Here is a 22,415-nt window from a genome sequence, read left to right on the forward strand (position 1 = left end):
CCTGCATCCCCCCTCCCTGTCAGATCTCCATCCTGTATCCCTGGTCCCTCACCAGTCCCCATCCTGCATCTTGCATCCTGCAACACCTGCCACACCACCATCCTCCACCACTCATACCTGATCCCTACCATGTCCCCATCCTGCATGTCCCATCCCCATCCCATCTCCATTCTGCATCCCCCATCCTGCATCCCTGGTCCCTACTTAGTCTCCATCCCACATCCTGCGTCCCCTGCCACACCCGCTCTGCTCATCCCACATCCCTGGTCCCTGCCATGTTCCCCTCCTGCATCCCTGCCATGTCTCCATTCTGCATCCTCCATCCTGCATCCTTCATCCTGCATCCCTGGTCCTTGCCATGTCCCCTTCCACATCTCCATCCTGTATTCCTCATCCTGCTTTCCCAGTCCCTACTGCATCCCTATCCCACACCCTCTGTCCCAGCTATGTGCCCATCCTTTATCCTCTATCCCTGCCATGTCCTCACCTTGTGTCCCCCATCCTCCAACCCCTCTCCCTGTGATCCTCATCCCTTGGCCATCCCAGCATGGCATTTTGGGGCTCTGGGGAAGACTCCCACCTCTATCCCAAGGTTTTGCTTTTGGATTTTCCCCCCTCTCCGCAGGAGCAAAGCAGGGTAGGCAACAAGTGACAACTCACACGGGCTGCAGCTCCTTCACAGCTGCAGCTGGGGATGTCCCAGCACACATCCAGCTTTTCTTCCTGACAGGACCCTCGGGATGGAGGGAAAACTCAATGTCCTCCAAGGGGATCGGGTGAGGTGTCAATTTTTAAGCGCACACACATTTTGCTGGAATAATTGTCATTAAAACATGTTTACACAAGCGGGAAGAGGAGGAATATGCTCCAGTTGGCCCTTCTGTATTGAAAATCCATGTTTGCCTCAACTTCTTTGTAAGTTGTTAAAATCCCACCAGGCAGAAGCTTCCCGAAGTGCATCCCCCCTTTCCCGGTGGCTCAACTCCCCGCAAAAGCACAGATGATTTGATTTCCTGGCAGGCAGGCTGGAAAGGACACAGGCAGCTTGGTCTTGGAAACGCAAACAGCAATGGCTTGGGGGAAAAAAGGAAAGCCATCCCAAATCCCAAACGCACTGGTTGTGCATGGCCACGCAGTCAGCTTGCTCTGGAGGGAGGAAATGGGATGAAGTCCTCTAAAAAATGATCACTGGTACAGTGGGTGCTGCTGGAGCAGCCCTAGCCCTGGGCTCCACCTCGACAGCAGTGTGATTCCACATCTGTGGAAGCAACTAGGAGTGGGCAACAGCACCTGTTTTGTTACAAAACACTCAAACAGCAGCACCTTCCGTTTTTCAAAGGGTTCATCCCCGGGCGAGTTGAAAGCCTGTGTCGCTATTTTTACCAAATGTGGAGATTTACAGGAAAAAAAAAGTCGTCTTGAGAAGTCTGAAGGATTCACAATGGAATCAAAGAGCCTGGTGCTGCTTTTAATGGAGAAACCACCCACAAGGCGTATGTTTTTTGACACGCTCCGAAACGGTCACTGGAAAGAGCTTTTACCATCAATGCTTTTTTATTGTCATAGTTTAATTACAGAAACGACCCATGCAACAGGAGATAAACACTTTGCTTTTGAAGGGAATTAATTTATTTTGGAGATCTACATCACACAGGCATCACGCTGCTGGAGATCCAAGCAACTCCTGACCTCAATATCGTTAGATCGTGCTCCGGGAAGCTCTCCTGGATTTTAAACACTTATTTGAAGAACAAACTTCCTCCTTTTGAAATAAAGCCACGTTTAAACACTGGCGATGCTCCGAGAGCCACACAGTTCTAGTTGTTTTCTTGGAAAACAAACAGGCAACGGGCATCAAACAGGCAACTTTGTGACATTTTGGTTACCAAGGGGGAAAGGAGGAGGAAGGACCCAGGCAACTCCCAAAGGGAGGGCGGGCAGTACAGTTAGGGAAAGCTGCAGGGAAATGCCATGGCTCCTGTGCTTTTGAGGAGTCATGAGGCACCTCTGCTTGCAGTTCCCAGGTTCCCATCCAAGATTGTTGTCCCCTAAAAACGTTCCAGCAAGGAACCGTGTGCCTCTGAGCGCAGGGAGGGCCCGCTCCAGCCGAGGTGCCCCTTCAGGAGAAGGACAGCTGCCCAGATGTGGCGTAGTAGCCAGAGGTGTCCGAGGAGAACCTCTGGGAAAGGCGCACCGAGTCCAGCTGCACCTCTCCGAAGTAGAAGTTCTCAAAGAGCTGAAAGAGAGCAGAAAAACCATGTGAGAGGCAGAAAAACGGAGCCTCCAGCTGGCCCAGGCTCTCCCGCAGGAGCTGGCCCTGCCAAAAGCCTCTACTCAAAGATTTGTTTTGCCGTTAATGAAACTATTCTTTACATTATTTTCCCCCCTAAAGACTGTGCTTTTACTCTTTTTGTCTTGCTCTTTTTATCAGCAGCTGCTCAAGCTCTCCCCCACTTTGCTGCCTGTCACTGAGGGAGCCTGGGGGGGCCGTTCCCGAGGCCACCACCCCCGGGTGGCTCTGGAGGTCGCAGGCTCTGCAGGAGCAAGGATTGAGGCCAGGAGGTTTTCACCAATCCAGGCCACAGGACGTACGACTTAACAGTCACAGCTCAGTCCTAATTCAAACGAGCAGGCTGGAGGCACAAGGCTCCTCATCCCAGCACTGACCCCGCTTTGTTCAACAAATCCGTCTTTGTTCGGCAAAGACTTGAGTGCAAATTAAGGAAAGCAAGCCAACTCCGGCACCCGGGGGGCGTGGCCCTGCCCATTAATCCAATCTATGAAGCAGACCAAAAAAAAATGACATCAGAATTTCTTACACCAAATTATTGCTGGAAAGGCATCGTGTCCAAGTGCAAAGTGCTCCTCCCGTTCCATTAAGATGCAGGAAATTGCTCTACCTGGAAACGACGGCTGTGCCTCAGGAAAAGCTTCTCAGTGGAGATGCTAATTCTGAAACTCTGCTTAACCGGAGCGCTGTGAGTCACCAAGGGCCTGAGCAGTGACATCTCCCCACCCTGGAGATCTCCAGAGTGTCCATTCCATCTGTCTCCTATTGAATGCTCTATCTGTCCCTGCAGGTGTGGGCTCAGACAGTCCCACAGCCCTTCCTGCCATTACAGAAGGCACTAAGGAAAGCCAACACGTTAATCCTCCTGGAGCCAATGGTGCATCAATTCCTCCATACAGGGAATGACTGAAATCCCAAATACCTACTTAGCATCTGAAAGGCTGCACTTCACCTCCTCCAAAGAGGCATTTGGCTCTGCCTGGCACTGATTTGGGCACAACTGCTCTTTTGTTGGTTCTCCCAAGGGTATTCTATTTTTCAAATACCCTTTTTTTTTTCCACAAGAAGACCAGCTAGATTTCTTTCAGGACAATTCCTGGGTTTGCTGCCACTCCTCCACATAGCAAAAGTGCCTTAGGGAAAGCGATTCCCTGCCCATCTTGGGGGCAGAGCAAGAGACCCCATGGCAGCAGCCTGGCCTCAAGGAACACTGTCTGTGGTGGCTCCAGGGAGTCACTGCCCTAGGGCAGAGCACCCTGCTGAAAAGGAGTTGTGCTATGGAAGCACCTCAAACAGGGAGAGGAGGAAAAGGGAAAAGAGATATGACTACAGCCACACAAACTCCATTTTATACAATTAAAGATTTATACAATTAAAGATTAATTACGTTCCCAAAAGCCTGCGTCGCTCATGTTGGAGGACTCAGGATAAAATGTCTCATTAATAAGAGATGGCAGTAAAAGGGTTGGTCACCTTTCTCTTTTTGTTTTGGTTGACCTCAGAAGGAAGGATGACTTTCTGCTCTCCAGGGCTCGCTGCAGGTTGGAAGAGGCCACTTCCAGTGCCTAAAAGGGGAACTCTGGGACAAGGGCATGGCTGTGACAGGACAAGGGGAAATAGCTTCACACAGACAGAGAGTGATTGAGATTATATATAAGGAAGAAACTCTACCTTGGGAGGGTGGGGAGGCCCTGGCACAGGTTGCCCAGAGAAGCTGTGGCTGCCCCTGGATCCCTGGAAGTGTCCAAGGCCAGGTTGGACGGGGCTTGGAGCAACCTGGGCTAGTGGAAGGTGTCCCTGCCCATGGCAGGGAGGTGGTCTGAGGTGGTATTTGAGGTCCCTTCCAACCCAAACCATTCTGTGATTCTGTGAAGGAAACAAATGAAATGCTGGGATGTGCTGGACCCATCAGCAGCACTGAAAGCCAAACCTTTACACAGAACAGCCAAAGGAAGAGCCTTTCAAATACTTGCTTATGTTATCTCTGCACACCACAACCTGTTTTTATTACAAAACACATGTACTTCAAAGCAAAAATTAGTTAATGAGACAAACCCTTCACAGAATCACAGAATCAGCCGGGTTGGAAAAGACCTCTGAGATCATCAAGTCCAACCCTCAATCCAAACCCCCTGTGGTTCCCAGACCATGGCACTGATGCCACATCCAGTCTGTCCTTAAACACCTCCAGGGACGGAGAATCCACCCCCTCCCTCCCTGGGCAGCCCATTCCAATGTCTGATCGCTCTCTCTGTAAAAAATTTCTTCCAAATATCCAACCTAAACCTCCCCTGGCACAGCTCAAGACCGTGCCCTCTTGTCCTGCTGCTGGTTGCCTGGTTGCCCTCAGCCCCTCTTGCCTCACACAGCCTCTGACTCATGAGAGCAGAAGGAAGGTCAGGAAGCCCCAGGAGACACTGCCCAGGTCAAGGGCCCTCCATTTGTGCACTGCCAGAAGTGCAGCAGAGCCCTTGTACCAAAGCACTCTGTAATTCCCTTGGCTTTTATAAGACTCACCACCTCCCGTGTGTCCAAGCATCTGTGTGTTTCCCAGGGAGAATGCTGCTGGAACTATTGATTTTTGGTAATGTGGCTGTACTTTCTGAGAGTGAACATGCTACAAGATTTAGAGGACAAGCAGAGACTTTTTTTTTTATTGTTGTTCTTGTTTCAGGCTGGCTTCTCACGGATGCTCCCGTGCTCCCTGAGGCTTCCCACCACAGAATCCACCAGGCATGGAGATCACTGTACCTCTGAGACCTGCCTAGGGCAGAGGGGAGGGAGGCCCCTCAAACATCATCCTCCAAGGCCCCTGAAACACCAGCAATTGGCTTCCTGTCACAAAAGCATCCTGTGCTCAGGTCCCCGGGGATTTTAGAAGGCCGAGCCTCTGCTTTTGACTTTCACTTCTAGTTATCTTGGGGAGAAGCCAAGCAGAGCTGAGAAAGATATTTATAACTCCCCCCTCTCCCCAGCCACCACGGAAACGCTCCGGTTTTGGAGGAGGCCTGTGGCACAGCTGATGAAATGCCTCCTGGAAAAGCATTTTATGGCAGTTTTAATCCTGCACCAGGAAAGAAGGTACCTGGAGGTTGTTGCACTTCAGAAGCCAAGGCTGATAACCCTAAGACTGCCCAGCTCCCTTTCCTGTCCCTTCCCACAGTTGCCAAGGACCCACCTTTCCCTGTAAAGGCTGCAGGGAGCATGAGCAGGTGTGGATCAGAAGCAGGCAGAAGGGAGGCAGAGAGGAGGAGGAGAAACACCATCATAGTCACCAAAAGCTGTGTCATTTGACTGGAGTGGGACACAAGGCTCAGCAAAAGCACAGTAATTCTACAAATCCAAACACACCGAAGGATTTACGGTGCTCGATGCCGAAAGAATAAATAAGAGGTTGGGATTTTTTTCTTTAAGTATTACAAATGAGAATGAACCTGATGGAGGTAAAGGTCAGCTTACAAAATCAACACCACGCATGCTGCAGGAGCTACTAACTCCCATCAAGGGAATAGCACTTAGAGGACTAAGTGCCCTCTGTCTCCCTGCTGCCTTCCCAAATTGAATTAGAATGGAATAAGGAAAGAGCGTTGTTAACTTTTAACCCCAGACCCAGCACCTCCGAGAAAACACGCCAGGGATGTGCCCTGCCTTTCAAACCACAGCCAAAGGCTCAGGAACAGCTCAGTGAGGATGCCTGGAAGGACACGGGGGATCCACGGGGAGAGAGCTGGTGCCTGCAGGGCACAGCACCCTCCTGGCAGCAGCACCCCGGGATCTGCAGGGCATGGTAGAGCCTACAGCCACGCTGCCCTTCCTGAAAGCCAGGAGTGCCTAAGAGAGGGAGAGAACTGGTCGATGGATAACCCACGTTTCACAGGTCAGTCTGCAAACTACCACAAGCAATAGCTCCTCCCTCTCCCTCTCTCTCCCTTCCAGGGGGCCAGATCCAAGGACACGACCGTGCAGGTAATGATGAAAGGCAGGCAGCCCTGCAGTAGCTCCCAGAAAGCAAGTTTTCCTCCACTTCTTCCCCAGAGTCATTTATCCTGAGCCAGGAAAAGCCAGCAGCACACCTGTAATTTCTAATACCCCAATTTCTCCCATTTAAGACAATTCCATTCAGATGCTGGAAACTCTTCTCCCTCTGAGGTCCGTTCCCCTCGATTACCCACAAATTACACAGCAGGGCTCCCTTGGGGCGAGACAATCATTTTCTGAAGGAAGACAAGAGGCTGAAGACTTGTTTTGGGAGAGATGGAATCACACATCAAACCGCTCGCTCCTTGCAAACCTGAGCCAAAACTGCTTGTACAAACTTCAGCCCCCAAACCACAACAACTTCTCATCAAAGGCAGAGCAACAAATCAAAACCAGGATGACTCTTTTCCGCATTTTTCCCCCCCTTTTAAGCATGTAAAGTAGGTTTTGCTGAAGCAATGTAGACACCCAAAAGTGAAGGAGAATGACTCCTCAGTGAAGCAGTTAAAACAGGCACCTAAACGATGTCCTGTTCCCAAGTGTGTTTGTCAAGCTGCCCTCCTGGGGGGGCTTGCTTCCCACAGACAACCCTCCGGGAATGAGACAGCACCTCTGTGTTCCAACCTGGAAACAACAGTAATAAATCATGGTGCTAAACCATGTAAGGACAGCGGCAACACGTTTCAGCTCCTGTTATGAAGAGCAGAGATGCCAACACAAACCAGGGCTTTAAAATCACCTGTCACGGGCTCAACAAGCATGAGAAATATTAATGGATTCAGCTGGAGAAGCACTGGGCAACAGGAGGACAAAAGTCCAGGGAAGGGAAGAGAGTCAGAGGTATTTAAAACTTCCTTCACGTAATCTCTGGCTCGCACTCACACAGCCTGGCCTGGATTTTGCTGCGACCATCAGGATTATTGATCAGTTTTTAAAGCCTTATGTCGTTTACGGTAGTCAGCCAAAAAAAAAAGACCCATCCTGAATTCATAAAAAGTCCAAGCAGCTCTGCTGAGAGCATCAGTGCTCAGAAACGCCGAGGGAGCAACGACTTGTTGTTAATTGCCTTGCAATTAAAAATTCCCACCAAAGAGCAGCATTACCACGGGATATAATGGATCTAAGCACACACACACACACCCCCACACACCCCCACACCCCTCCCCGGACTGGGGGGAGTTCTGCTGTGAACTCCAGCCGCGGGAAGCAGTGCCTCAGGGCTGGGCTATTACAGATCAGCAGCACACAAGTGTCCCCGGTGGGCCGGCGCTGTGGGCGAGCAGAGCCGTGTAATGTCATTAGGCTGTGACCAATCCGCCTCACAAACCCGGCAGGGAGCTGAGGGGGGTCCTGTTTTCCGTATCTGGAACAAACACAGAAATTAAGAACTTCTGAGAGGCAGGAAGGAAGAGGCTGACAGCTCCGGGAGCCCACGGCTGTGGATGAGCTCACTGTCACTGCTGCTGCACGGACCACGCTGAGGACGGGATGCCAGCACTCCCTGCTCCTCTGCTCCGCCCGGCTTGAAGGCGTTTATCCACCCAAAGATCCCATCCAGGAAGGCATGGGAATGCACTGGGTGCCACCAGGCTCTGCCTCCACGGGAGAACACGTGCAGGAGATGAGTTCTGACAGCCAGGCCAGCGCTGGGAACGGGGTCCAGCAGCGCACAGAGAGCCCCAACCAGGAGATTGAAGTGGAGCTTCGGAGCAGCCGCAGCCTTCAGAGCTTCATCTGCTCTGCACTCAGTGACAACACTCCCCAGCTCACCCGCCAGCAGCCGCTATCCCAGCGTGTCCCCATCCCTGAAGGAACGGCTCAGGAAGCCAGGAGGGATGGGAGGCTGCTTTCCGTGGGAAATCAGCATGCTATGGTGCTGCTGTCCCCTTCGGGGAAGGGAAGGAACAAACAAAATCCCAGGCACCCGCTGACAAGCACGGAGAAAAATTAAGCAGCGTTTCTGAAGAGGTGCCTCAACATGGAGCAACAAATCACATCTGTTTGCAGACTCTCCGCACCCTCCCCTGGGTATTTTTCCATCTCATAAGGGATGATACATTTGAATTAATGCTTGTAATACGTCCACAGCTTGGGATGGAAAACACTGGAGAAGAGCAGAGAATAGTTGCCCTTCCAAATCATCTGGCGAAAGCACAACTGCGGTTCCCATGCCAGATACAGCAGGGAGGCACTGACTCCTTGGCAAACTGCTGGGTTACAGAGCTGATATCAGCACCAGGCAAAAAGGATTGATAGAGGAAATGGCAAAGAACCACGGATGGATCAAAAATCTTAAAAAAATTAAATCTTGAAATGTGCAAGTAACACTGGGAAACACTGATGGACTCTAAGCGAGCGCACTAAGCGAGCGAACTCCAGTAAACTGCATCCCTTAGAGCTCTTCTGATCAACCTCCTCTGCTGCACAATCCACAGCCTCCAGTCCTCTGCTTTTTGGATCCCACCTACCTGTTCAGTGTGCCTCACTCCCTCACAGCCCTGCCAGGCCCTCTGCAGAAGGCTGTTACCTCCACAGCTGCCCCAGTTCCCAGCCTGCAGCACATGCTGGCAGAGCTCCTTCTTCCTCACTCCAAAAAATGCACCAAGCCCCCTTCCATTTGTGACCTAAACTCCCCCAAAACTACAACAGACAAACCCCAACCAAAGCTCCTGGTGGCCCCCAGAAGACGAGACACAACCAGGCACCATGTCAGGACCTGGGGAGTTTGTTCAATGAACACATTCTTTTTCCTTCTATTTTTGCCTTTCAAAATGTGTTTTCTGAAACAATTTGGTGCCAAAAAAAGAAATACCTGATTCCTGTATTATTCACCCTGGACAGCACTCCGCCAATGATTATCTGTCAGAGGTTTAATTGTGCTTGGAAGCTGGCCAGGAATAATGCACGAGGAGCGTAGGAAAAGCAGGTAGGCAGGCACTCATCCAGCGAGGCGGCTCTTCCCGGCATTCCCAACCTCCTCTCCAAATTAGCAACTGCTTCCTTTCCATGGCTTTTTTTGAAGGACCGCTGGCTGGGGATCCAACATTTTGCAGTCCTGCCCAGGTGTCATAGGATGAAGCCGTCGTGTGGAGTCCCAGGGATGGAAGGGAGGGTTAGGAAGGACAGGGAAGGCCGGATGTCACCGGGGCCATCGCCAGGAGCACCAGCCTCAGAGCTGCAGATGGTTCTGTTCTGCAAGCGTGCAGCTGGCTCTGGAGTGTCTCTCCATCCCCAATATAGCACCCAGTCCTTCCACACGGACAACATGAGGAACAGTCCTTCCCCTCTCCTTTTCTTTCAGCCTCTGGCAGGTTTAAAAGGCAGCAGCAGAGGCCCTTTCACCTCATCTCCTTTGGGAAGAATAAAGCTTGCAGACTTCAGGAAGGACAAAATCTTGGTCATAAAAGTCCCACCTCCCACTTCAGGAGTATCTCCTCTGTGACACTGGAAAATCCCTTGGGAAGCAATAACAATATAACCATCTCTCTCTGGAAAAGTACCACCAAAGTAAGAAGATGCAGCACACACGGAGTTCAGGGAGAAAGATCCAAGGCATGTGATGGGAGGCTTCTTTTTCATATTTTTATTTTCCTGAGCCAAAGTAAATGCCACATAAATGCCAAGAAGCTCTTGGTACGTTCACAGATGCTGTCTCCTGGGAGTTCTGCATGCATTCCACGTAGGAATCATAAAGTGATGAGCTGAAGAAAGGACCAGCGAAGGTCATCAGCTCCACTGTCCTCTCCTTCCCCTAGGGAGGAGGAGCTCCTTGGTGGCAGAACCTGGACTAACATCTCTGCTCCCTCAAAACCACCAGGGTCCCCATTTCCCAGCTCCTCTAGAGCAGTACTTCATTGTCCTTCCCTTTCCAAGGATTTTCCTGCTCTCTTGCTGCAACTTAAGCGCATTATTTATCCCTCTACCCTCAGAGCATGGAGGACAAAGTATCCACTACTGGATACTAGTGGATACACTACTTGAACCTTCACATGCTGCCCTCCTTCCCTTTATTAACTCAAAACAACTCTTAAGTCTTTCCAGCCCCAGCTTGCAGACATTTTCTACCCCTCCAATTATCTTATTGTTGCCCCCTGGGCTCTTTGCACCCACCCTCTTTGAACCCTTCAGCCAAGCGTAGTCAGAGGTTTACTTTGCAGACATTTGCCTCTTTCTTGTATTTCCAGAGACCCCCTCCTAACCCAAACCCTGGCCCATGGGGTTGGTACCGAGGCACTTCTCCACCCTACACTGATGCCACTGCTCCCTCCTCCACCCGCCCTTGTTTGCAGCAGCCTGTTTGTTTCCACCTGATTTCTCCAGATCCTTTGGAGCTCCCTTCCCTCCTGCTCACACAATATTCCTGCCTCTCCCCAGCTGGGTTTCACCTGCAGACCGAAGAGGAGCACATTTCATGCTGCCCATAACACCCTTCTGACCCCCACGGGTGGGAAGGGTACGAGGTTTTTGGCTCTGTGAACATGGAAGCGGCTGATCCCTCCCTGACTGCTGCCATGTGAAACCTCAGCTCCTCGTAAAACTGGAACAAAGCCACCTCAGCTGCCAGAGGGTGATGCAGCAGTGGGGAGGGTGACATTCAGCAATAGTCTAAATTAATCTGTCAGGCTGGATTCTTTTGCAGATAGAATTGTCTGGGGCCAGGTGCAGGCCTTTGTTCAGCTCAGATCCTGTCCCTCCAGGGTCCCCTGCCTCCTTCACAAGCCAAATCCAGTAGTGCTCCTGCCACTGCCACACTGCAAAACCTTTGCTTTAGCTCAGGGGTTTGGGTCCGTTCCCCCCTGCCACAAATCCATGAAAATTCATGCGCTTGAGGAAATCAGACCCTAGTTGCTATGGTGAAAGGCATTCTGCAAACTAAGAAACAAATACAAGTGGGACATTTGGAGGTTACCAGATTTTTGCACATCTTTCAGACAAGAATAAAAAACCCTTCCAGCATGTTAAAGGCTCCAATAATTTCCCAGACCCTGCTATGCTTCAAACATGAGGGATTTATGGTACAACTTAAGGAAATTAATAATCAAGCACTGCATTTCTCCAAAGAAGCCTCATTCCCGTGGCTCCTATTATAGCAAACGCAGCAACAGTTTTTAAGAGCTGGGTTTTGGCTTTGCTGAAGAGATGCCAGGAGGCTCGAGATGCATCCGGGAATACCACGGCCAGGAGCTCCCATCAATGTGACCTGCTCGCTCTGCTCACTGAGCCACCAGAAGGAGGAGTCTGGCTACAGAGCCAGTAATTCAACTCGGACAGACCTGGAAAATTATCCAGCAGAAGGGTCATGGCACCTTTGGGATGAACTGCCTACTTTTGCTAATCAGTGGGTTGGGTTTTTTGCACATTTAATGTGTTGGGTCCCTGCCTTCTACTAAGGCACTGCTGTAATTCAACCCCTGCCAGCTCCACGGAGAAAAATTGTCCTCCTAGGATCAAAGAGGTGATGCTGCCTCGGCTGGATGGTGGCAGAACAGGGATCTCAGGGAAATGAGGAGGCAGGATGCCCACTGGGTGGGAGACAGAGGCACCCACAGCACTGCTGAAAGGGCTCAGCCCCTGGGCTGGATGGGGCTGCAGCGGTGCAGGGGCAAGAGAATTCAGAAACTTTATAGCCCTCTCAACAAATCCTCCCTCTTCCAGCACTCACAGTCCCTGCTAAAATTAGTCAGAGAGATGCTGAGCACCTCTGAAAGGAAAACAAAGAGGCTTCTCCCCTTCTTGGTAAGGTCATCAAACAGATCCCTGTCACACAGAGGTAGCACAAACCTTCTGCACCTCCTGCACTGCATTCTCCTCAGTGCAGCAGCTCAGCTTCCCCTCAACACCTCCAGTGCTGCCTCCAAGGCCCAAACACTCCAACAAAGACGTTTTTCCTCTATTGTCTAGTCTGATTTTTCAAATGCCACATCAAATTCCTGTTTCATTGAACGCAAATAACATGAATATGCCTTTTTTCCCCCTGAAGAATATATAATTCATAGGAAAGCGTTTTCACAGCAACCCCAATTTAATCTCCTTCTTTTTCCCCATGATCATACAAATGATCTCCAATCTCATCTGCTCAACTGTCACATCCTGCCATCCCACTGTTGCTCTAATTGCACACTGCTGAGCCCCCTCGATCGTTCCGGTATCTCTCCAGAATGGCAGGGTCACAGCTGAAGGCAGGAATTCTCCCCTCTGCAAAGCGGCACCGCAGCCTTTCATTTGTGCTTTTGATTCTTCTCTAAAACCGAGGTGAGGAAAAGCACTGGCTTATTTCTGAGACAATGATGTTGCACCACAATCTCTTATTCAGTCTCTTCTCACCCCAGTGGATTTTTTGTTTGGTATTTTTAACTCTGAACTTTCCAAACAGCCACCTCCCGTTAAGTGTTTGTTCCAGTTGCCAGTCCTACTTCAGATCTACACCTTTACCACCTCACTGAGGATAACAAGATGTTCTTACCCTTTCCAAACACCAGGCAGTCTTGATCCTCACTTAATGCCAGTTCTTTGGCCCTTTGATTTCACCTCAGCTAAAAAGTACATCAGGAAAAGACTCAGCCTCCTTAAATCCACAAGCAAAAGTTACACAAAAGGCCTGGGTTCCAGTGGCTGCAGAACGTGAGACACACTCCTCAACTGCAAGTGGAGTTGGCTCTAAACAGGGGCATGTGTTTATTTGTTTAGTGCTTGATGGTCTTGGGGTATTTTGAGGGCCATGGTTTTTCTTTTTCATTGTATCTCTCTATACGGCACTGCCTCAAATGCCTTAAACTGAACTGCTGCATGCCACTGCTCTTACCCAGCAGGACAGGCACAGTCACAGAGAACACCACCAAATTCCTTTGCTACGTCAGCTCTCCAGTAGATCAGCCAGTAAATGCACTTTCCTCCGCTCTAAGTGAAAGCAGATACAGTCCCATAATTTAATACCCTAATGCAGCCCTAAAAAGAAAAGGAGCTTCATCGAATTATGCCTTGTCTGACCTAGAAGCCCTCCCAGAGCACTCCCAGAGCCCCACTGCTGGAGCAGGGCATGGCAGCATGTGTCGCTGCCTCAGCTGATCCAGTTCCCAGTCTTCCATCCCAGCTTAAAGTCTCCCCTAATGCCCTAAGACATCAGATGTGCAGCTTTCTGCTGCTGTACCTCAGTAGCTGTTCCCTCAATATTTAATCTTGTAAGCTGTTAATGCACAGATCTGTGCTAAGCGGCAGGTTCAGCTTTTTCTGTACTCAAAAATTTGCTTCCTTCTTGTCTGAATGTGGCAAAGGCCATTCTTTCACTCCTCAGACCTCAGCTCGAGCCAAAAATCGTTCCATTTTAAACCAGTGAGAGCCCAGGTGGTTTTCTCCCTCCTGCAAGCCTTCCTTTCCCTCAAACGCATCCCAGAAATTTTTGGCCAGGCGGTCCCTTCGCGTTTCTGTTTGGTTTTATTTATTCACTGCAGCCCTGGGGGTTTTTTCCACTGAGCGAAACAAATAAAGGCCCGGAGGCAGCGCAGCCCCGTCTCCGGAGGTGCCGGCAGCTGCCCCGGCCGCCTCCGTGCCAGCGCCGTGCCAGCACCGTGCCAGTGCTGTGCCAGCTGCCACGCAGGGCACGGGGACACGGCAGCAGGTAGGGCAGGGGGGCTGCCAAACCAGCACCTCTCCTGGGCCCGGCCCTGCCCTCGCCCTGGGGAAGGAGCTGCCTCAGGATGTCTCTCAGCCCTGAATCGCTGCCTCCTCCCTCCGCTCTCCAAGAGATGAGACACTTTGCTCCCGACCGGAGCGCGACTCCGGTACGTGACTGGGATGTTCAAAGCCCCCAGCCAGCCTAGAAGGAATGCACACCGCTCCACGGGAAGGGGTCCACGAAGCATCTCCAGCTTTTTGGGACTAGGCTAGGCAAGCGCAATGCCAGAGCTTTGTGAGACACAAATCTGTTGGGTCACACAATCCCTTGGGCTCTCAGCTCCACCTATGCCAGGAAGCCTTTTTCACGGATATTCTTCAAGACAGGAGTAATTTAAACTCCCCAAAGCAACTCATCCTACAGAATCTATTTTCTGAGCAGTGTGGGAAGGTACCGGCCTGCACAGCCATTTATTAGCACAAATAGGAGTGTGTGTTTAACTCTGCGGAACGGGTAGAACAAAGGATTATTAAATAAAATTCCGATTAGTTCAGCTGAAAGCAAAATACCAGCTGGAGCCTGGGGTAACGCAGGCATGGTATCAGCAAACATGTGCTGCCAGTGCATCTGCACACACACCCCCCCAGCTCTGACCACGGGGAGCCTCCTCAGCCGGGAGCAGCAGAGCCAAGGTGTCTCTGTGGTGATCCCTGCTCCCATAGCTCAGGTCCTGCCCTCTGCTCGGCAAAGCCTTTGGCTGCACTACGGGAACGAGAGGAATGAGACCTGAGTTTTCCCACTTCATGCCCTCCTGCCAGTAGCCACGCTTTGTTAGCGTTCCAAGTGGGAACATGGCCACTCAGCACGGCTGTGGCAGAGTCCCACCACCTGGAATCACACGTGGCTCTCCCTCCCACCACCCTGCCTAACTGCAGCCATATTCATTAACAGCCCGTCTCTAGATCCCAGAGCAGAAGTTAATGAAGCCACTTTGTGAGAGGGCAGCCTCCCCGAGCACAAGATAAATAATGGATATAAAAGCGGGCTGGGAGGGAACGGGCACATCCTTGCAAGGTCACGCTGGAATGCATCAGTGGCTCGCTGAGGCTTGGGCTCCTCCGGTAAGAAGCCTGGAGCTATTTATGACTCATGTAATTAATTAATGCCAACGGGCGTTCTGCTGCAGGCACGTGGGAGACCAAAGGGAAATAGGAAGCGAGCAGGTTAGGAAATGTGGTGGAGGTGGGAGAGGAGGATGACATTTCTTGCGGCAAGATAGGCTTTGAAGTAATTACCAACAGTCCAAACAGCCAGCAGCTCCTTCGGCTACGTCAGTACAAAATCAATTAGGAGCTTTAAAAATGCATTGGCTCGTACTGCCGAGAGCATCAAGAATAAGGAGCAGCCTCGGAGGGAGGGCAGTCGCATTTCTGAGCACCACAAGACCACCCCCCCCCCGCCCCGATCCTCGGACCCCACAAATGGTGTGACCAGCAGAGGGAGCATCGTTAATGCCTTCCCGATCACAAACGGAACGAGGAGCACTGAGGGAGACCCCCAGTCTGATCTGATGTTTCTGTAAAGCCTGAGGCCAATTTTAACAGAAGCAAGAGAAAGCAGTGAAGGCGTCCGCCGTGCAAGCCGAGTCCCTGCAGGCACTCAGGGCTCCTGACACACCTCCACTTCCCGGGGCCGGCTCTCCCACACCGGGAGCTAACCAAAACTCGCAGATCACGTTAGGAAGGGGACCGTGCCTGTGGCTTTCCTGCTCCAGCTCGCAGTACTGCAGTCTCACACCGCACACCCAACGTGTGGCGACGCTGAGTCATGACACCGCTCGCACAGACCGTCTGAGGACAATGAGAGCTTAACCTAATTTTGTCCCTTTGTTTGTCCTCTGCACAGAGGAGATCAATCACTTCCACTCCCTGCCTTCACACCCCCCTGCATCCACTGCCTAATACATTATTAAAACTGTAAATACAAATAAAGAACACCCTTTCCCTCCTCTGGGAGGACTCTGAAGTCTTTCTGGGCCGTCCAGCTCCCACCCAGGCTGAATCCTCTCTCATGTTTCTTTGTTGCCAGAATATCTCCTAAACGTTCCCAAATGTATCCATGCATTGTCCTGGCTCCCTCTTATCAGAGCTGCCTGCAACAAAATCCTCTCACACAATGAGGATTGCAAATTTGCTTACAACCCAGTGCTGTTTCCCATTTCTGCTCCTCTGTGCATCTCTTTTCTCTCTGGACACTTGTAGGGGTCAAGCGACCACAGCCCCACTCTGCCACAGCCATCTGGATGAGCAGCAGAGGCTGCCTGCATCCCAATCCTGGCTGGCAAAGCCTGGGAGGCTGTGGGATGCTCCCCCTCAAGCCTTATCCACCTCCACAATCTGCAGGATCATGTTTTCCATGCTCTGATCACTACCAAAGCCCTCAGATCCTGGCTGGTGGGACTCCCTACTGCTACCTGCTATTTTTCTGGAGCAAACCCATGCAAATCAATAGCAGAGATTAAAAACAAGAAGAAAAGAATAAGTGAAATGAGAGTCGGGTTTAGTTTCATAAATATATATGAGTAGAACAAGAGCAACAAAGTGCTTCTTTCTGGTGGGTTGGGAATCAACAAGAGCCTGAGTCTCCAGGGTAAAACAGGAATGAGGTAAATGACAACATGAACACCCACTTAGCATTCGTGCTACATATTCCTGCTCTGAGCCTCAGCAGCTTCAGGAATGCTTCTGTTAAATACTGTAATGCTCCCAATTACCAGAGATCTGGATTGTTTATTTTCTAAACAGATTTCCCCCCCCTCACAGGAGATCCCATAAGCCTAAGACAAAAGAAGTCTTGAAGAGGTGTTTCAACCTCTTTTGGCTATACAGTATCCACAGCTGGGCCCATTTCCCTAATTGTTTCATACTGACCTTGAGGATATTTCGGCCATTAAATGACTCCCGCTCCTTGAAAGATGATTTACCAGTCATTGTGTTGTTTCGCTCTTCAGCTGTAGACAGAAAAGCCACCACCAGAATGAGCTTCAGATGGGAGAACTCTGTGTGCTGTACTTCACCCCCCACTCTCTCCCTCCCCAAAGTCAGCTGCCAGCTAATAGTTCCCAGTGCAAAAAAAACCACTTTCCCTTTTGAAGGGAATAAGGCAGGAAAGGGTGCCTCTATCGGGATCACCTATGTTACCTGGAGGGAAGACCCTAAATCAGAGCTACAGGCTGATGGCTCAGTGCAACACACCTGCTTCTCTCTGGCTGATTTTAATGCCATGCCAGGGTAAAAGCACGGCAAGAGCCTGCATGGCCTGGAACAGCACCAAATTCCAGGCTGAGTGTGCCAGCACAATGCCAGGGGCGATCCGGATCCGGACAGCATCCACACAAACCTCTGCCGCCTGCTCCGGGGAGCACATCCCTGTGCTGGGGGTGCTTCTGCTGGGGTGGGCACACAGCCACACAGACATCCAGGACAGCAACCTGGGCCTACAGCCACTGCCAAATGCCTGTGTCTGAGATCCATTTCCCCAGAGCATGTCTGGATTTTTATATAATCCCTCAGTACATGATCTGTTCTTTCCACAGGACCTCTGCCTCACTCGGTGAATATATTCAATATTCCTTTTTCATCTCCAGCATTAACTATGAGGTCCCCCTCACATCCAGCCTGCTATTCAAATCCTGTATGGAATATAAAGCGACTTCCATGGCTGCCTGCAGAACGCTCTCCCCATAGTGTCTGAATGCCTCACATGCCTCATGGGGTTGTGCAGAATAGAGTCAGAATGCCAGGCATAGCTGCCCATGTGCCTCCCATCACAGAGAGCCACGCCAGCACTTTGAGCTCACGTTTTTGGGTCTCGATTTGAGACCGATTTGAGTCAGAAAAGTGTGCTTATCTGACTTCAGGACCAGGCAGACCCAAAACCTGCCCAGAAAACCATGACACAAATCACCTGCTCTTATCACTCTTGACGCAGAGACTCAGAGAGGCAGCAACTAGAGAATTCCCAACACGACCCGCTGCGCTGCACGGGGGTCACCGTGGCAGAGCACACACACGTTTGCACATGGAGAACCAGGCTGTAACACACTGCCCCTCCCCAAACATGATGCTTTTGAGGCTGCTTTATAAAGTAATGTGATAAGAACAGGCTGCCAGAGCAGACAATCTCTTGGCAGAGCCGGCAGACGCCATACACTCAAGAATAGCTCATATTCAGCCTCACAGCCGTCTGCATCTGATTTAAGGAGAAACACACTGGAATCACACCCCTAAACCAATGGGCAATCTTTAACTTGACCAAAGAGGATTACGTTTTCATCTTGTTTAAAGGTCAGCATGGCACACGGAGTTGTTACCCAATTTCAATTTAACACTGGGGCACAGAGAGCCCAAGACTTCAGATGGTACTTGAATGTTCCTCCCTGGCCCAGATCCTGTGAGTGCTCCTGGGCGACAGGGTTTTTGAATCTGTGACTCTGCTGATGGCTTTTTTAATTTTCTCCTTGGTTTTATCTCCTGACATCCCCCCACAGCCCTGCAGGTATTCTTGAGATTAAGAAAAATCACACCATTGAAAAAGCAAACAACAAAAGCATTTGCTGAGCAGCAGGACTCCTTTAAGTGCATTTATCAGTAAGGATGAAGGGTCTGTACGTACTTGGATCTTTCCTGAAGAGAGTGTTCATGACTGTAGCATGCAGCTTCACCCTGTCCCATTCTTTGAGCATCAGGCCAGAGGCCACAAACCGCTCCACCAGCTGATCAGCAATCACCTGCAATCTGGGAAGACAAAAAGAGAAAGCACAGAGCCAGGTAAACTAAGGAGAAACCCCTGCATGATCAGCTTTTGGCTTTTCAGCCGGGAGGGCAGCAAGTGAGAAATGAAGTCTCTGCACGCACACAGGAAAGGGAGCTGGTCCCTGATGGAAAGCGAGCAGAGACATCAAGATTCAGTTCTAATGCACAAAGTTCTGGCTGTTTCGCAAAGCTTCCTCCGTGATCGTTTTGCTGCAAACATTCCAGGAAGAAGGGCAGATTTAGCACAGCAGAGAGCTCGTTCACAGTGACAGATGTTACAGGGAGCTGAAGGATGCATCTCTCTCCTGCCAGGAAACACAATGTGACTCTCCCTGCAAACGCCACAATCTGCAGACCCGCGGGAGCTTAAGCACCTTGTGTCCCAGAGGATCTGCTCAGGGACTGCTGGAGCCTGGACCTTCTGTGTCCCAAAAAAGCAAACCAGTCACTGGACTTAATTTCTGGGAGAGCCCAGAATGTGGTGACAGAGGACACAAACCCAGACAGCACATCCTGGTGAACACTCCAGCTTTGGAGCTACTGAGCAAGCAGAACCAAAAGACTTATTCCCACCCTTGTGTCTGCCTTGCTCGGGGATGAAAATGGCTGTGGCTGCCAGGATCTGTGGGCAGGTCTGTCCTGGGACAGGCAGCAGGAGCAGGATCAGAGCAACACGCTCACATATCCTGTGCCTAAAGAGCTGAAGGAACTTCCAGGCTGCTGCCATCCCCAGAAGATTTCCACAGTGCCTGAGCCTTACCAAAAGCAGCGTGGATGTGACAGAGCAAGAGCTTCCCATCCCCAAAAACAAGGCCAGAGGGTATTAAGCCTACGCAGAAGGATCTGGGCTCCTCTCAGCACGTCCCAGGGATTAGACAGCTTTCTGCTCTGTGAGGTCCCACCACTTTGGTGCCTCAGCTGCAGCAGAGCGTGGCTGCTGCTCTGAGGCTGCTCCCCAGAGCCCGGGGCTGCCACGCTCCAGATGCCAGCTCCCACCCCACCACTGGCTTGGGACTGCCCCTCACGGGCTGCAAGCCCCCATGCGACTACTCCAAGGCTCTCAAACTACCAATTGTCATGGCTTTCTACAATTTCCTGGCTTTACTTCAGTGATTTTTAAAATTAGCAATGACAAAGATTAAATGAATATCATTACAGACAATACTAAAACAAATTAACAGAGAATAGCTCAAGTGAAAATGGTGCTTTATTACGTTATAAAGTTAATCAAGGAAATAAAACAAATTAGAATGAATTATAATGGAAATTATTTGCCATGTGGGAGGCATCAGAGCATGATCCCTCTTTCAGTCTGAGCCATTATATGTGCAGAAGGGCTTGCCAACCCCTAATTCTGTCTGCAGTTACGCAAGCTAAGTCAGGATAAATCAAATCTCCTGCTTTACAGCTTAAGCTGATCAAGATGATCCAAAGATCAGGAAGGAACTCCACCCCTCAGCCATGCCAGCAACTACACAGAGCTAACAGGACATCTTGCATGAGACAGGAAGGCACACACCTCTCTCCAACACAGGCTGCAGCAGTCTGATCCAGCACAGAAAGCCACGTGGTCTCTGCTCTCCTCTAGTATTGGCCTTGCAGCTCAGAAACTGCTTTCTACCTGCTTTCCACCCACTTCCCTGAGCAAGGCACAGCAGGTTTCTGCAGGCAAGAAGTGCAAGGAGCTGCTCAGCGATGGTTTGTCTTGCAGGCCAGAAAACAAAGCAGATTTTTCTGGAGAGATCACCATTTGTTCCCTCTTTACTGCTGGTCCAACACGGTGTCTGCTGGAATCTCAATGGAAGCAAAAGCTGCTCTCAATCAACATAAAAATACCTGCTTTCACCTCTGCAAAGCTAAATGGTTTTCTGGATGCTTGCTAACAGTTAAGGAAGTATATTAGGGGGGAAGTGCCAGATGAATTAATTTGCCCGTGAGGGCAGAACCAGCCTGGGCCAAGGATTAAAACTTCAATTCCTTGGCCCTCTCTGAGCCCACTGCTATGCAAAAAGCAAAACAAATCCTGTGGAAGAGAAGCCTGGCAGCCTCCAAGTGCCACAAAAAGCACAAGGTCTGGGTTTGGTCAAAACCTCAGCTCTCTGTGAAGAACAGATGAGACATTGGCCCTTTCCCAGAGTGGTGGGGGTTGTTTTCAGTTTGAAGGCAAGGTGGATTTGAAGCCCTCACTTCTCTCCCCTGCCCAAAGCAGCTCTGCCACCCCTGATGCACATCAGCACTTTTTCTAGCATGGCTAAGTGGGTTCTCAGCAGAAGGGATCCAGCTGGCACCTGAACAGCCCACAGTGCTAGTACCAACAATCCAAGCTGTCCCCAGAGGCAGGCAGACATCACTGGCAGTTCAGGCCCTACTTATGCTCCACAGGACACTCTCCCTGCTCCTCAGGCCGCAGACTTGTTTCCAGAGGCTCAGGGAACCCCAGAGCTCAGTGACTCAGGAGAACAGGCCCATACCTCAGCTCTTAGAGTTTGTATTTTAGATGCTCTCCACAACAAACCCACCGAAGGGCATTTGGGTCACCCAGTGTCTGCCTTCTTCTCATCTTTCCGAGTGCTTCTGCCTTCTGTCTGCCTGTGCTCTGTCTCCTGGCTGATCTCTAGCTTGCCCTGGTTCTCCACCCGCCTCACTTGTTTTATCTCACCTCTTTCAGGGTAGGACGGACTTCAAAGTGGAAGAGCCAAGAAAAGGAAACGATTTCAATTCCTACTGCCTCCCAGCAATTCTTACATTTTTCATTTTCCCACCCATTTCCTTATCCCACTTCCGATCTCTTATTTCAACACAGTCTCCACAGTGTGGTTTTAAGCAGGTGGCCCTTCTGTCTCCTCAGCCCTTGAGGAAAGGAGATGCCAGAACATGTCCCTTCTTCCCTGAGCCAGTCCCTGCTCACTGCCTCCCTCCTCCAGCTGCACTGCTCCACGCTCCCCTGCTAGTCCTGCTGTCCTCTGGCAATGGGAACAGACAACAAAGGGGCAGTGCTGCCAGGAAAAGAGAAGGCTGAGGCTCAGAGAGAGAGGAGACTAAAGCTCTTTTGGCTACTCCCCTTCCCTCTTTGTTAATCACAGAATGGTTTGGGTTGGGAGGGCCATTCAGGATCAGGGACACCTTCCACCAGACCAGGTTGTTCCAAGCCCCATCCGTGTTTCCTCAGTCTTCCAGAAAGCACCAAAAGAAAAGGTGGTGCTGCCACGTGTGATGTACCTGCCAAAAACGAGGTGGAGGAAGGTTGTCCAGACACTGCCACATCCTGGGCAGTGCTTGTAGAGCCAAAGCCATAGGCCCCAGTGGTGAACAGTACACACACACTGACACCAACCAGGCTTCAGGATTTCACAGCAGCAGCTCAGATATTCCACACCCAGCACCCTTTCCAGGCTGCTACAGACACAGCAACCAACTCTGTAATCAAGCCATGCTCTTCTGAGAACCTTCTGGGGTAACTGGGTTTTAAGAATAATTAAGTGCTGCAGAATAGGCCAGGCTGTCCAGATTAATCTGGATTGCAGGGTGGGAACTAGACAGCAGAGGCCAAGTCGTCCTGCCTTCTAAGTCATCTCAGGAGTATCTCCTTGGCCATCTTATCCCTGTGTGAGCTGTGACTCCATTATTCAACCTGACAGGCCACTGCAGGAACAAATGACACCTTTCAGCTGCACCACCAGTGACTGATTCAAAGAGCAAACACATCACTGCCTTAACAGGT

General features: G+C 50.7%; 1 protein-coding gene across 9 annotated transcripts in view; it reads right to left on the reverse strand.

The window, feature by feature from the left end:
* Nucleotides 1-1,535: 1,535 nt before the first annotated feature.
* The window catches only part of ASCC1 (activating signal cointegrator 1 complex subunit 1), a 34,629-nt gene continuing 13,749 nt past the window's right edge, over nt 1,536-22,415 (reverse strand). For 3 of the 9 annotated variants that reach the window (XM_027692892.1, XM_027692895.1, XM_027692893.1), the window contains exons 8-10: nt 18,555-18,676; nt 16,811-16,890; nt 2,262-2,777 (exon numbers count right to left, since the gene is read on the reverse strand). In XM_027692892.1, the coding sequence (XP_027548693.1) occupies nt 2,652-2,777; nt 16,811-16,890; nt 18,555-18,676 (328 nt within the window). In that variant the 3' untranslated portion in view covers nt 2,262-2,651. The other 6 variants (XM_027692896.1, XM_027692891.1, XM_027692897.1 and 3 more) reach the window with 6 other exon arrangements.

This window comes from Neopelma chrysocephalum, unplaced genomic scaffold (genome assembly GCF_003984885.1).
Source record: "Neopelma chrysocephalum unplaced genomic scaffold, ASM398488v2 Primary Assembly neopelma1_89, whole genome shotgun sequence".
NCBI lineage: Eukaryota > Metazoa > Chordata > Aves > Passeriformes > Pipridae > Neopelma > Neopelma chrysocephalum.